Genomic DNA, 16,496 nt, shown 5'->3' on the forward strand with positions numbered 1-16,496 from the left:
AAGATCGACCGCCGCAGCACTGATCCTCCGGTAAACGGAGACACAGCCTATGAAACAGGGTCAAGGCGGAACTGCCAGCCTCAAGGCCCCGACTGACTTCAGGAAGGTAGGCAGTGTGGCAGTCGAGGCACAGATGACACTGCAGCTGGGAGCGAGCCTCTTGCCCACCTAGACAGATTTGCTCTAGCAGGAGTTGAGCTAGCACATAAAAAACAGCAATCTGAGTGCCGAGGCTCAGACTCTAACTCCCGAGCAATGGAGCCAACGGACTTGCTGGGCCCCTGGGCAAGGTGTTTGGGGGCGGGGGAGAGCAGCTCCATGCTCCCAGAAGGGGTGGAGCCTCAGGCAGAAGGGGTGGGGCTGCCAACCCTTAGCACTGCCCGGAGCACACTGCCCCACCCACCCCCGTCAGCCCTTAGAGCCAACCGGAGCACTCTGCACAGCACCCCAGCAGCGATTTAAAGGGCCTGGGGGTCTGGCCAGCACTGCTGCTGCAGCCTGTTGGCGGGTCTGCCCCTAGGCGTAAGAGCTCAGCTGCAGCCTACGCTGCTACATCCACACAGCTAGAGCTAGCTCAGCCTGTCTCCCTGGGTTGGGAGGCTTGCTCCCAGCTGCAGTGTAGACGCACCCCACAGAGCTTAAGTGACTTTTCCAAGGCCATGTGGCAAGTTAGCCACAGAACCCGACAGAGTCCTGATGTTGTCACTAACCACCCAGTATGACTGCTCCAGACAGCCGCTGCTTCTCAAGTGTGGCAACGCAGTCCTATAAAGCACAGGCGAAAGCAATGTCTAACCGGAATAGAGAGCCAAATGACTGCAACAGCAAAGTCATGCCTTGCCACAGACTCTCAGGCTACATCTAAACTACAAGTTTTTGCAGCAGAAAATATGCTAACGAGGGAGACATTCGCATAAGTTGCAATCTCATTTGCATATTTTCTGCCAATCCGTTTTTGCGCAAAAACAAGCAGAGCAGTGTGGATGTTTCCTTTTTGTGCAAAAACCCCTTTTTCCGCAAGATCGGTAAACCTCCTTTTTTGAGGCTTAAGGATCTTGCGCCAAAAGGGGTTTTTGCGCAAAAAGGAAACGCCCTCCCTGCTTGTTTTTGCATAAAAACCCCGAGCGAAAAAACAGATCTGCAGAAAATATGCAAATGAGATCACAACCTATGCTAATGAGTCCCTTATTAGCATATTTTCTGCCGGAAGAACTGGCAGTGACGATGTATCCTCAGCTCCTAAGTGTGGACCAAATTCTGTAAAATCCCATTAAGTGGTTAACCAGTTCCACATATTGTTAACCAATTAAAGGGGAAGGTGGGCAGGAGGGGGCATGCTCACCTCTGGGCTGGGGCAGCCCCCTGCCTGCAGTCGCCCCCCCCCCCCCTCGCCTCAGGTAGTGGCTGCACTGGCCAGGCTGGGGTGGGCCAGGGTGCATCACAGGCAGGAGCTGCTCTGGCATCCCAGCTGAAGCAGCTCCTGTCAGTGGCGCTCCCCCCCCCCCACGGGGCTAAGGCAGCCCCCTGCCTGCGGCAAGTGGAGAGCTGCTCCAGCCCCCATTAGTTAACCAATTAATGAACCGGTTAAACATTCCCATCCCTAGCATGTACTGCTCTACTCTTTTTCAATGTGGGTGCTGTGTTCCTGTCCCTGGGAAAAGATCGGCCCCGAGATTTGATTCACAGCCCCCTGGTGAACGCTGGGCTGTAGGCCAGCAATGCTGGAAAGCCATCCCGAGAGTGGACCACAGCAGCTCAAGATGCCCACCCATAGCACTGCACAGCTGGAGGAACCAGCTAGCGGAAGCCTGTAAATGAGTGGAGCCAGCCAGAGACAGAGCACGGCTAAGGAGCCCTCTGCGAATACCAGCGAAAGCAGAGTAGTTGCATTGCCTTTACCCTGGTACAGCTCCGGTCAGAATCTGGCCCTGCATGGAGATAACTATATTTGACTGCACAGCTTGTGAGACATACACAGACAGGGGGGCCGGAACAGTTTGTACAGTGGGGATGCTGAGAGCCACTGGCCATCACCTACAGTCCTCAGCTAAAACCTCTCCAACGCATTATCAGTGATCTACAACGCATCCCTCACTTTCACAAGCCTTGGGAGGCAGGCCAGTTCTCACCCAGGGTATGTCTACACTACCCCGCTAGTTCGAACTAGCGGGGTAATGTAGGCATACCGCATTTGCAAATGAAGCCCGGGATTTGAATTTCCTGGGCTTCATTTGCATAAGCGGGGAGCCGCCATTTTTAAATTCCCGTGGATTCGAACCCCGTGCAGCGCGGCTACACCTCGTCCCCGTGGAACGAGGTGTACCGGTAGTTCGGAATAGGCATCCTAGTCCGAACTACCTAGTTCGAGCCCCATGTAGCCACGCTGCACAGGGTTCGAACCAGCGGGGATTTAAATATGGCGGCTCCCCGCTTATGCAAATGAAGCCCGGGAAATTCAAATCCCGGGCTTCATTTGCAAGTGCGGTATGCCTACATTACCCCGCTAGTTCGAACTAGGAGGGTAGTGTAGACATACCCCCACAGACATATTCTCACCAGCAACTACACACCGCACCACAGGTACTCTAACTCAGGAACCAATCCATGCAACAAACCTCGGTGCCAACTCTGTCCACGTATCTACACCAGCAACACCATCACAGGGCCTAACCAGATCAGCCACACCATCACTGGTGCATTCACCTGCACATCTACCAATATAATATATGCCAGTGGTCCCCAACATTTTGGGGCTGCCGGGCGCCTGGGGATGGGGCCGCTCACGCGCTGCGTGTACGGGGGCGGGGCCGCTCACAGGCCACGTGACTGGGGGCGGGGCCAAGCATGCGCCGCATGCCCGGGTCCGGCACCGGCATGTGCTGCGCACCCGGGGCCAGGGCCGGTACCGACATGCACCGCACTACCAGGGCCGGCACCGGCATGCGCCGCGCACCCGGGGCCAGCACTGGAATGTGCCACGCACCCGGGGCCGGCACTGGAATGCACCGCACACCCAGGGCCAGGGCCGGCACCGGCATGCGCCATGACCCCAGGGCAGGGGCTGCCCATGCACCCGGGGCTGGCACCTGCCGCACGCCCGGGGGTGGGGCCAGCCCAGATTGCTCCGCGGGCACACATAAATGGCCCGGCGGGCGCCATGGCGCCCATGGGCACTGCGTTGGGGACCACTGATATACGCCATCATGTGCCAATAATGCCCCTCTGCTACATACATCGGCCAAACTGGACAGTCCCTACGTAAAAGAACAAATGGACACAAATCAGATATTAGGAATGGTAATATACAGAAACCTGGAGGGGAGCACTTCAATCTTCCTGGACACACAGTTGCAGATCTAAAGGTAGCCATCCTGCAGCAAAAACACTTCAAGACCAGACTTCAAAGAGAAACTGCTGAGCTACAGTTCATTTGCAAGTTTGACACCATCAGCTCAGGATTAAACAAAGACTGTGAATGGCTAGCTAACTACAAAAGCAGCTTCTCCTCTCTTGGTATTCACACCTCCAGATCAGCTGCTAGAAGTGGGCCTCATCCTCCCTGATTGAATTAACCTCGTTAACTCTAGCCTGATTCCGGCCTGCATATTTATACCTGCCTCTGGATATTTCCACTACATGCATCTGACGAAGTGGGTCTTTGTCCACGAAAGCTCATGCTCCGATACATCTGTTAGTCTATAAGGTGCTACAGGACTCATTGTCGCTTGAACCAAACCGTAAACCTTTATGATGGAAACCACTTCTAGCCAGGGGATGCTGTCCCCCCGCCAGCCCGTAAGTCCAGCAGCCGTTACACAAAGAATATACAACTTACTGTGGGTTACTCTGTTAACATAGAACATAAGTCTCACTTGGCTCACACAGAGTTTAAAGAAAATGAAACATGACAGTAAAAAATAACCCTGCCATTCAGTGGAAGTGTTGAAACTGATCCACTTAGTTTAAGTGCTCCCCTGCACCATTCCCCTCTCTCACCAGCAAGCATTTACCCCACTGTGAGGAACTGAATTTGGCCAGGTAGCGGTTATTTTTCTCTTGGCAGCGCCTGTGATTTTCTATTGTGTCCTGGATCTGTATTCCAGATGTCTACTATATATAATGTGGATTTATTCTGTCACAGCCGCCTTCCAAGATTCTCTCCCTACTGCTCTAGATTGTTTCTCTTCCAATTTCTTACAGCAGGAGGCCACATTCTGATGTACATTTTCAGCGTCTGCTCCTCCGTAGGCAGGCAAAACTCTCAGTGACTTTGATGAGAGCTTTGTCCAAGGAAACGTGGAGTGAGAATTTGAGGGTTGGACCCACAATTCCTTTGATGTAACGGAAAGCTCTACTTTTTGACAGGTTTTCCTGTTAACTTTTTCACCTGGATAGGAATGTGCATGGGTTCTGGCAGCAGTGTTTAAACGGGGTACTTGGCCATTTGAATGGAACACTGGAAAATTCCAAGAATGACTGATTGCACGCAGGAGCATTTTCTTGGCTCTAACTAGCTTATCGGGTGACAATGGAGGAGTGAATTTCCTAATTGATACAACAGATGTGCGTCCCTAATACATCTGCATAGATTTCCTGGGCACAGGGAGCCCAATACTTCTGGATGCAGGAGAATAGCAGGATCTCTGAATAGATCTGTTAGACCACTGAGCGTGACAATGGTGAAGGGCTGATAGTTACCCATAGCAATTATCTGTCAGAATTTTTGTGGTATGAATCTATAGCACAGTTGCAGAGAGAGATCTGGGTAGCAGGATAGCGAGGGTAGAGATAAGTTTGGCATTCCCAGCTGAGGAAGAGAAGGGGTTTTAAATGATTCTTTATTCCCATCACAAGAATATGGAGAGAGTTTACAGGTCAATAAGCAGGGGTCGCAGAACCGCGGCGAGCCCTGCTTGCCAGCCGCGCTGTCCGGCGATCTGCACATGCGCAGATTGTTATGCGCATGTGCAGATCGCCTGAACCCGGCTCTTCTGGGTTACACTCTACTCACCACGGGTAAGTAGATTGTATAATTTGTCGAGCCCTGTCAATAAGAGACTATCAACTTGGATTTAAGTATACAGATTGGACTTCTCTGGTCTGGCACCCTAATCCTGACCAATCTCAAATGAGGGCATTTGTTGGACCCAGGGAGGTAAATTCTGGCCCCAGTTGGACTAAGGATGTCGCCACACTAGAGAGTCCCGGACTCGAGAGGTTCAATCTGTATTTTGTTAGAGATAAGGAGGGTGAGATAATATCCTTTATTGAACCATCATTGTTGGTGAAAAAGACAATGTTTAAAGCTCCACCGAGCTCTTCTTTGGGCACGGGCTATTTGTTAGGCCTTCAGGTACCCCAATGATGAGCATGAGCCAGATGGATGGACAGAGGGGAAGAGAGACAGATGGACACAGCTATAAAGGAATTGGAAAGGAATGAGCAGTTATTTAACCAGGATATATGGGGACCTAATTACACTCCGGCCCTGGCTGTTCTGTCCAGCCAGAAGATGTAAACAGCTCAGGAGAGTATGCACTTCCCCAGGGGATATGCTAAACCAGCCAGGCCCCAGTCACGTGGCAGCATGCAGAGCTCAGGCATTCCTAGGAAATGGGAGTCCGACTGCTGATGAGAAGGGATGCAAATGTGGCACACCAGGCAAGGGGCTGGAAGACAGACAGTAAATTCCAGCCCCTGCTGAAAGCGCTGAAGATGTAAATGAACTGTATAAGATGAAATGATTGATAGACGCCCAGGGCTATGGTATTCCAGCTTGAATTCTCTCCAGGGACTGAACAAAACCAAACAAAGAAGGAATTCATTTTCACGCCAGCTTCCGAAGACGTTCAACAAACTGTTTACCCTCCTTCCACGTGACTTGCAGACTAGTTTTGCTGCACCAGGTGGCCCTTCTGGGAGTGTGGGCTCCAGCCAGATGATCCCGGTGACATATTTTGGAGAGAAAAAGAGCTCACTGTGTGCAGCATAGAAATTATTTAGAGTGAGAAAAAGCCCAAGCCGAGCCACAATCCTCCCCACTGGACAGAATTCCTCAACAAAGATTCCCCTTTGTTATTGATCTGGAGGGGAGGAAGGATTTTGAGAGACACATTGCCTTCAGGTCTGTGCCAACAGACTCTAGCTACAGGCAGATCCTTCCACCTGTAACCCTTCTGCCAGGTAGTGCCAGCAGCAGCCAGGGCCGGGTTCAATATCTAGGGGTCCCTTTTCATCCATCTCACACAGAACCGGCTCGAGCCCCCACCCAGTAGCCTGGGAAATTCACACACCCCTGGGCGCCTCTGAGAGGCAATGCTTCCCCACTTGCAAGCACGGAGTTTGAGCGTAGAAAAGAAACTTAATGAAAGAGGGAGAGAAGTTACATGGCATTAGCTCGGAAAAATACCAGTGTGACAGGGCGACACGGCCCCGCACTAGCAGCCAGAAGGGCACGGGCATAAAGCCGGGGTCGCAACTGGCTAGATGAAGGCAAGGGGCGGGGGACACACCGGAGAGAGCAACGTCTGCCATGCCGGAGGAGCAGAGGGTGGGGCGGGCATGAGGGAACCCCCGAATGCTGCTGCAGGGGGTGGGCCAGACGTGGGGGAACGTCCAGGCGCCCCGGCAAAGGGCGTGAAGAAACGCCCAAACGCCGCTGCCAGGGGCGGGCCGGACGTGGGGGAACGTCCAGGCGCCCCGGCGAAGGGCATGAAGAAACGCCCAAACGCCGCTGCCAGGGGCAGGCCGGATGTGGGGGAATGTCAGGGCACCCAGGCAAAGGGCGTGACGGAACGCTCAGCTGCCACAGAGAAGGGTGGGGCGGAATGCCCAGACACGGCCGGAAGGAGCAGGGTGAGCAGAGAGAGGGCCCTTCAAGAGGCACCAGCAGAATGCCTGGGGTGAGGCGGGAGGAAGCTGGACTGGCTAGGAGCGAGCCGGGAAGCAGCTGCACAGGAGCAGGCAAAGGCGAGGAGCCCACGGTGAGACTCCAGAAGGGCGCGATGGAGGGAAAGGAAGTAGACCAGGACAGGGCCAGGAGCTATTGGCCCACGGGCTGGCGAGCTGAGGGCGACAGCCCCGTCAGCCAGGACAGGGATGAAGGGTCCCTGTAGCCTTAGGGTCCTGGGCTGAGATTCGGAGAGAGTGAGGGCCCGAGTCTCCCTTCCCCACCAAGAGAACCCCAGCCCCCACTAAATCCGGATCCCCAGTCATAAGCGACGCAGGTGGGACTTGGCAGTAGGGGTGTCGTGAAGCCCGTAAAAAGGGGGTACCTTCCCAGCCGGTCTGACTTGGCTGGGGACCCCACAGAGAGGGCGAGAGTAAAGAGGTGGTCGGGGGCATCCGGAGTAAGGGCGAGAGGCCCACAACCCCCTTACAACCACAAACATAGTTCCTAACCCTCCAGGAGTGACTGTCCCAGCTCAAATGGATTGAGCAATGTCCTTTGCCCTTCAGGATCATTAGTCCAACAATGTAAGGGTTCCGTTCATTTACCCAAACTTTCTCCGTACCCCACTTTAAACACCCCACGTACAGCTCTGTCCAGTCAGTGCAGACCCTGACACATCACCCTGATGACTCCATTGAGCCTGAGGCCATGCCACCTTTGTGCTGCTCCTATGGTCTGCTGGCAACACCTGCTGCCACTCCTACCAGCCACCCGCCAGTTGTTCCTGACAGCTGCCGCTCCTGCCGGCCGCCCACTGATCGTTCCCGCCAGCCGCCTGCCGCCGCTCCTGCCGGCCGCCCACCAGGGAAAGGTCGTTCCCACCAGCCGCTCCGCTGGGCGCCTGCTGCCCGTTCCCGCCAGCTGCTCCGCTGGCTGCCTGCCGCTGCTCCTGCTGGCCGGCTGCCGGTCGTTTCCACCAGCCGCTCCGCTGGCCACCCGCTGCCGCTCCTGCCAGCCACCTGCCAGTCGTTCCCACCAGCCGCTCTGCTGGCCGCCCACCGGTCAATCCCACCAGCCGCTCCGCTGGCCACCTGCCGCCACTCCTACCAGCTGCCTGCCGGTCGCTCCCGCCAGCAATCTTGCTGGCTGCAATGGGTCTGGCTTCAGGCCAAATCAGTAACTTCAGCTTTTAGTGATTTCAACTCTTTAGCCACCACCTAGACTGGCAAAAGATTCCAGCTTCCACTGGACTAGCAAAAAGACTCCTGATGGAGTCTGCTTGAGGCCTATCCTTAAAACAAGGGGGAAAAAGGCAGGTTGAACCAATCTTACAGCTCATGCCTGGCAGACATGACACAGGCTCACTCAAGCTCTTTCCCCCCAACTCCATTCACTCAATTCTGGAAGGAGGAGGCTTGTTCATCTGAGGCCTCTTACAATGATGGTGTCTCTACTGCAAGCACTGGTGTCATATTTTACAGTTCCTACATTTAGGGGTAGCATGATTTGTGACCCCCTCAACAGCCCAAATCAGTTACAATCCATCACATTCCACTCTAACAACCGATCTTCAGCCCTGGCTGAATTGGATTTACGTAACCACACCTTGGATTCCTTCTCCATCTGGGCATGAGCTGTATTTACATATCAACACTTAACAGTTAATTATCTTGCAGAGCCAACCAATTTGAGTGAGCATACCCACCCCCAGGCAGCTCTCTCCTTTTGGCTGGCTGATAGCAAGCAGTAGTTCAGCCCCTGCTTACACACCCATGAGGCATTTTTGCAGTCCACTCCTGCCAGTTTTAAGGCTGAGCTGTGCAGCTACCAGCCACCTTCCCCTTTTATCTCTTCCTTCCTCAAACGTACTGCAGCAAGTGAATGTTCCCTTCCTAAGCCCCAGTCATACCCCTTCTCTTTTCTTCCCGTTTGCTCTATAAGGGTAGGTCTACACTACCACCCTAGTTCGAACTAGGGTGGTAATGTAGGCAACCGGAGTTGCAAATGAAGCCCGGGATTTGAATTTCCCGGGCTTCATTTGCATCTCGCCGAGTGCCGCCATTTTTAAATGTCCGCTAGTGCGGACTCCATGCCGCGCGGCTACATGCGGCACGGACTAGGTAGTTCGGACTAGGCTCCCTATTCCGAACTACTGTTACTCCTCGTGTAGCCGCGCGGCACGGAGTCTGCACTAGCGGACATTTAAAAATGGCAGCGCCCGGCAATATGCAAATGAAGCCCAGGAAATTCAAATCCCGGGCTTCATTTGCAACTCCAGCTGTCTACATTACCACCCTAGTTTGAACTAGGGTGGTAGTGTAGACATACCCTAAGAGTGGTGGGCCACATGCAGCCCATCAGAGTTCTTTGTGTGGCCCACCAGACATTTTATTTGCTGTTGCAAATTTATCATTACTACAGAGCAGGAGTGAATTACTAAAGTGACATGCACGTAGAGCAAGGGCACATGAAGTTGAGGTGCATGCCGATGGCGCACAACATTGATTGTGAGAGCCGTGTCTCCAATCGAAGCACCACTACGGTTCAATCGGCACATGTGTCAAGTTCTAGGTACACAAGCTAGCGATGTACGAGTTTAACTGGTTAATGGATAAGCATTAGCTTATCAGATTAGCTTACTGGCTACGCTCCCGGCCACTGCAGGCAGCCTGCGGGTCCAGTGGTGGCCAAGAGCCTGCAATTAGGCAGTGGCTGGGAGCCAGCAGCAACCCGCAGCCCGTGGGGCAAACCAGCCTGCACAGCGTTTAACCATGTAACCGACTGAATTTCAATGGGTTACACAGTTCGTGGGCTTTTTACGTTTTTATATCCCAACACAAGCACAGTTCGCAAAACTACCCTGTCCTGGGAGACCGTCTTGGTTACGAGAATCTTGCAACCCACTGAGATAAAGAAGGGCCACTCATTAGCGTAGATTGCCCAGCACTGTTCTATAATCTTAAAAGCCTTTTGCCGTGTTTCCCAATCGCTCTTCTCTTTCATCATCTTCATCGTTTCAAACCCTAACTCCTTTCTTCACACGTAAATCACTCAGGGTCAGATCCCCACATGGCGGTCAATGGAACTGTGTCAGTTTACACCATCGTTCTAAAGCCCTTGCGCGGAGGGTAATCACGGTGGAAGCATTCAAAAGCAGATTTACTTTCACATCCTCAGTTTTTGCATTCAAAAACACTTGACTCCTTTCTGCAAAGCAGAGTCAGCCAGAGTCAACAGCACTGAGGGCTATTCGGGACAACCAGAAACCTGAGAAGTTATTTGTATAACCATGGGGTGCAGAAGCAGCCTGGATCAACAGATCAGACCCAGGACTGGGGATTCTAGGAGACCTGGATTCTGCCTCCCATTGACCTGCTCTGTAACATTAGCAATCACATCACTCTCTGGGCCTCTGTTTTCCCATCTGTAAAATGGGTATATGACACTTACCAACTCTTCTAAAGCTTTGGCGCACTGTGGGTGAAAAGAGCTATGTAAGGCAAAATATCATTACAGAGATGTAACTTTTAGATCAATAATAAATGCAAACGGCAATACTGTCAGGGTGGACTTAAGTTTCTCCACCTAAGTTAGCATTTGCTTGCTGAAGGAGATCAGCAGCAATGAACTTAAAGCCACGTATCTTTTTCCTAGTCCTCTAGGGAGAGGGCAGCTGCAACTACATTTTAAAATACAATGGGCTGCCTTTAGTCTCAAACTGCATTTTGGAAAGCATTACTGTAAAGCGTCCTAAGAAAATACATAGGAATACCTGGAGGCAATTAGTAAAATTGATGCCTGATTCGACATCTGAGAATTGACTTGCCATATTAAGTTTACTTGTAGCGCACCTTCTCTTTAGTAGACAAGCCCAACAAATAATATACAACTAGTATCTAGTGCTCACAGAAACATGAGTCTCCAGCTGCTTTACAGCAGAGGACAGGGAGCATGATTCTGTTACAGGTGTTCAAGCTGAGGTTCAGAGAGGGTGGCAGATTTTTCTTAAGACGCCACAGAAAGTCAATGGCTGGATGGAAAGAGAACTCATTCCAAGCCCTTTGCTCTATCCAACACACCACACTGATTCCTGCATTAGGAATGTAAGCGATTAGTCGACTATCCGATAAGCAAAAGCTTACTGGATAGTCAACTAGTCCCTCAACTAGTTGCTTTCCCCCTTGCTGCCTGTATCACAGGTAGCAAGGGTGGGGAGCAGGAGGGGGTGCAGAGGGGAGCCGGCTTAAAAGCTAGTCTCCCTCTTCCCTCCTCCCTCCCCCCCCCCACCCCCAGCACTGTCTCTGTAGGGGGCAGGGGAGCAGAAGGGCAGCCAGGACAGGTCGCAAGCTGGGCCAGTCCCAGACACTGTGCTTCTACTTTTTAAATGTATTAAGAGCCTTGTCAGCTCTTAATACATTTAAAAATCAGAAGCACCGTGGGAGGAGGGGGGAACCCGGCTCGAGCCAAGACAGGGGATTCCTGGCTCACTCTGGGTCCCTGTACTGCGCACCAGCTTTTAAAATGTATTAAGAGCTCTTAATACATTAAAAAGGCTAAAGCACAGCAGAAGGAACCCAGCACAAGCTGGGATAGCTGATTCCCGCTCACGCCAGGTCCCCCCTGCTGTGCACCAGTGTTTTAAGTGTATTAAGAGACTGTCAGCTCTTAATACATTTAAAAGGCTAAAGGGCAGCAGGAGGGATCCCCAGCTGATTCCCAGACCAGGAGCTAACCCTCCCTGCAGCTCCCTCACTTATCAATTAATCCATCAGCTAGTCAATTAGTCGATTAAACTAAATTTAACATCACTATCCTGCATACAGCCCAAATTTCTGTTCCTGGTGAGCCCGACTCGTTAATAAAATCAGTGAGAATCTGGGGTGCACAAGGAACGCAGGATGTGACTCAAAATTTGCGTTGGTATTCTTACCCTAATCCTTGTCTAAGGAGTCACCTACATATCAAAATCGTGGTGCTTTAATAGTTCGTGCCTTATGCTTGCACAGTTAACATAGTACACCGCACGCAGATGTGCAGTTACACAAGTAAAAAGGTGCTTACAGCAATATAACTTATTCCCACTAATTCAGCGGAATAAACTATACTGGAACCAAGGCACTTTATTACCTGTACAATTGGGTCTGCCCTGGGGGTTGTACTAATGTATCTATTTTTGTAAAAAATAAAATAAAATCACACTCTTAACTGAAATAGTTAAATCAGTACAAAATCTGTGCAGAGAGCTGGCCTAACTCTTCAGACACTCACCGCCCACTCTCTTAGCCTCATTTAGCACAGACACTTTAATTGACAGCTTTCTTTCTCCTCCCTCTTTCCCCTCTTTTTCTGCTTTTTATTTGTCCCTCTGTGCCCCTTGCTCCATTCATCTGTCATCTGAAGAAGTGAATTGTGCCCACAAAAGCTCATGATACCATCTATATTTTTGTTTGTCTCTATGGTGCTACAGGACCACTTGTTTTTTAAGCGTTTTTTTTTTTTTAAGTTACAGACTAACATGGCTACCCCTCTGAGTCTTTTTAATAGGTTCACACTTTCAGAGCTGAGACAGAGCCTTTCCCAGCTAGGCTCCCAGTTCAAATCCAGACTGAGAGCAGTGATCCAAAGACATCACCATCTGGTGGCTGTCCGATGTGAAATGAACTGGCAGTCTCAATTAGGGATGTGAAAGGTTAACCAGTTAACCCTTAATGGGTGTTGCTTACTGGTTCCGGTTAACTGGTGGGGGCTGGAGCAGGGGGTTGCTCCAGCCCCACGGGCCTACTGTAGATAGGGGCTGCTCTGGGCATCCAGAGGCGCGCCTGTCCATGGCGGCCTACACACAGTGGGAGTGTGGTCGCCCAGCCTAGCTGTGGCTGGAGAAGGGAGGGGAACAATGCTTCAGCCAAGCTGGGCTGCAGTTCCCCCCCTTAACTGGTTAACAGGTCAAACTTCACGTTTAACTGGTTACCCGATTAAACAGGATTTTACATCCCTAGTCTCAGTCCATAGCCTCGGGGACAATCTAGAAAATTAAATAAGGAATTTCCTGCTAACTCCCCCCTCAGTGTTTGACCTTCATTAATTTCAGCTTCTGCCCTCCTGTTTAGAACTGGTCTTGTATTTTTTGCCAAAACTTTTTTTTCTCTCAAAAGAAGGCTTATCTGTAAAAATCAAACTATTCGTGGAACAGGTCAGTCTTCACAAACCTCCCATTTCAAAACATTTTGGGAAGGTAAAAGTTTGGACATTGTCAGCACATCACTTTTTGATGTTTTCAGATTAGAAAGTTTCATTCTGGAGGGTCAACGTAAATATTTGTTTTGAAAATTTTGAAAATTTTGAAAATTTCCACAAAAAGAGTTAAAAAAATAAAGAGGTTGAATTTTTTTTTAATTATCTAACCCGAATGTTTCTATCAATCAAAATTGATAATTTTTAAGTGTTTTCATTTTCAGGGTTTTGACTTTTCATCCTGATTCTGGTTGGAGAAATTTGTGGAATCCTGAAAATTCCCTATTCCTGATTTTGAACTTGTGCCCTTCTTTTTTGCAGTTATATGCGACTAAATCACATTGCCTCTTAATTGCCACTTCTTTGGCGAAAATAAATGTAATTATCCAGACTGCTCTTCAGAGTTGTAAGGCAAGAGACTCTATGATCCCTGTATTCATCTTCAGTATCTTTTCCAAATCTTCTGCATTTAACAAACTACATTAGAGGTTCCCTCACCAGTCATACCTATAGGGATAAAATGATGGTATCTTCTGATTGTTCCAAACCTCAGATAATCACATGGGCACCGCATGGCTCCAACTCACTTCACAGATCCCTGTTCAGGTGCACCATAGGGCTACGTCTACACTGGCATGATTTTCCGGAAATGCTTTTAACGGAAAAGCTTTCCGTTAAAAGCATTTTCGGAAAAGCGCATCTAGATTGGCAGGACGCTTTTCCGCAAAAGCACTTTTTGCGGAAAAGCGTCTGTGGCCAATCTAGATGCGCTTTTCCGCAAAAAAGTCCCGATCGCCATTTTCGTGATCGGGACTTTTTTGCGGAAAACAAATCTCTGCTGTCTACACTGGCCCTTTTGCGCAAAAGTTTTTTGGAAAAAGACTTTTGCCCGAACGGGAGCAGCACAGTATTTCCGCAAAAGCACTGACAACCTTACATGAGATCGTCAGTGCTTTTGCAGAAATTCAAGTGGCCAGTGTAGACAGCTGGCAAGTTTTTCTAGAAAAGCAGCTGCTTTTCCGGAAAAAGTGGCCAGTCTAGACACAGCCTAGAAGTATAACAGGCTGACCACAGGGTGTGTGATGTAACAGAGCTCAGTGCCTGAGCCATGGGCCCTTCGCTCAGACTGGGTGGTACCTGAAGCTCATGTTACTCATTCTGGGCTGTGAACACTGACTGCAGGCTGGGTGCTGCCTGGGAGCTCGGATCTGTCTGCACAGGAATGCTAGCCCCAGGCTGGCGGTGCCCAAACCTCTCTACATATGGGCCCATGGGCCAAGCAGGCAGTGCCCAGATCTCTTGGGGTAGGGGTCCTGGGCCAGGCTGGCGATGCCCAGATCTCTCTGGGTAGGGACCTGTCCAGGCTGGGGGTGCCCAGATCTCTCTGGGCAGGGACCCTGGCCCAGGCTGGCGATGCCCAGATCTCTCTGGGTAGGGGCCCTGGCCCAGGCTGGGGGTGCCCAGATCTCTCTGGGTAGGGAGCCTGGTCCAGGCTGGGGGTGCCCAGATCTCTCTGGGTAGGGACCCTGGTCCAGGCTGGGGGTGCCCAGATCTCTCTGGGTAGGGACCCTGGTCCAGGCTGGGGGTGCCCAGATCTCTCTGGGCAGGGACCCTGGTCCAGGCTGGCGGTGCCCAGATCTCTCTGGGCAGGGACCCTGGCCCAGGCTGGCGGTGCCCAGATCTCTCTGGGTAGGGACCCTGGCCCGGGCTGGTGGTGCCCAAATCTCTCTGGCCAGGGACCCTGGCCCAGGCTGGCGGTGCCCAGATCTCTCTGGGTAGGGACCCTGGCCCGGGCTGGTGGTGCCCAGATCTCTCTGGCCAGGGACCCTGGCCCAGGCTGGCGGTGCCCAGATCTCTCTGGGCAGGGACCCTGGTCCAGGCTGGGGGTGCCCAGATCTCTCTGGGTAGGGACCCTGGCCCGGGCTGGCGGTGCCCAGATCTCTCTGGGCAGGGACCCTGGCCCAGGCTGGCGGTGCCCAGATCTCTCTGGGTAGGGACCCTGGCCCAGGCTGGCGGTGCCCAGATCTCTCTGGCCAGGGACCCTGGCCCAGGCTGGCGGTGCCCAGATCTCTCTGGGCAGGGACCCTGGCCCAGGCTGGCGGTGCCCAGATCTCTCTGGGTAGGGACCCTGGCCCAGGCTGGCGGTGCCCAGATCTCTCTGGCCAGGGACCCTGGGCCAGGCTGGCGGTGCCCAGATCTCTCTGGCCAGGGACCCTGGGCCAGGCTGGCGGTGCCCAGATCTCTCTTGGCAGGGACCCTGGCCCAGGCTGGCGGTGCCCAGATCTCTCTGGGTAGGGGCCCTGGCCCAGGCTGGGGGTGCCTGGGAGCTGCGCCCCCCTCTTACCCTCCTGCTTGGAACCGCTGCTCCCCTCCGCCATCAGCAGCGTGAGGAGCAGCCCGGGCAGCAGCAGCAGTTGGGGCACCATGGGGGCGGCTTCTGGCGCTCCTGGGCTCCCCGAGTCGGCGCTGCCTGCAACCGGACGCTCCGGGGACCGGGACAGCGGGGCGCGCACTCCGCCAACTCCCGGCGCTGCGAGGTTCTCGCTGCCACGCACTAAACACGCCCCTTCGGGGGGCTCCGCCCTGCAGCCCCGACGCGGCCCCTTCCCTCCTGCCCGGGCGCTGCAGCCTGGGAGAAGGGCCGAGCGCACGGAGAGCTGGGGAACAGCCTGGGGACCATGGCCCGGGCTGAGGTGGGGGCCCGGGCTGGGGACGGGTAATTCTGCGCGGCAGGAGGCTCTGGGGTCCCTGCTCTCCATACACAATAAAGTCTCCCCGGCTTGTTCTGCAGCAGAGGGAAGTTTGCTGGGATCTGGGATCTGGGATCTGCACTGAGACCAGACAGCAAGTGTTCAAACAAGACAGGGGGGTGGGGGGACAGACCCCCTAGAAGACAAAGCTCCCACTACTGGGACTGCCCCTATGAAATCCGGACATGTGGTCACCTTCGGGGGCTTCAGTCCCTCTCCCTGAGCAGGTGAGTGGAGGACTGCGCACCGCGCGCCTGAGCCTGCACCCCTGCAAGTTTTGTCTTTACTTTTTAGGCAACAGGATCAGACATTGGTCCTCCAGGCTGCGGTCATCCTATCCCCACCCCAATTTCAGGGGGACTTTATGGGGCACACCTTGTTAAGTCTTGTGGGAAATGTAGGCACATGCCACACAGAGATCGTATATATTACTACTTAGAAATGAATTAATGGGCAATGCACAGATCCCAACTTTGCCAAAGTGCCAGGGGGCAGGAGTCTTCAGAAGAATGCCAGGTTTTGCTTTGGAACCCCCTGGCTACGTCTAGACTGGCATGATTTTCCGGAAATGCTTTTAACGGAAAAGTTTTCTGTTAAAAGCATTTTCGGAACAGAGTGTCTAG

At 52.6% G+C, this 16,496-nt stretch overlaps 1 protein-coding gene across 1 annotated transcript in view; it reads right to left on the reverse strand.

Annotated features, from left to right (window-relative positions):
* The window catches only part of PLOD1 (procollagen-lysine,2-oxoglutarate 5-dioxygenase 1), a 39,765-nt gene extending 24,075 nt beyond the window's left edge, over positions 1-15,690 (reverse strand). The window contains exon 1 of the mRNA XM_075906620.2: positions 15,468-15,690. Coding sequence (XP_075762735.2) covers positions 15,468-15,549 — 82 coding nt within the window. The 5' untranslated portion in view covers positions 15,550-15,690. The remainder of the gene's footprint in view (positions 1-15,467) is intronic.
* Between the last annotated feature and the right edge of the window lie 806 nt (positions 15,691-16,496).

This window comes from Pelodiscus sinensis, chromosome 24, assembly GCF_052426305.1.
Source record: "Pelodiscus sinensis isolate ZL-2025 chromosome 24, ASM5242630v1, whole genome shotgun sequence".
Taxonomy (NCBI): Eukaryota; Metazoa; Chordata; order Testudines; family Trionychidae; genus Pelodiscus; species Pelodiscus sinensis.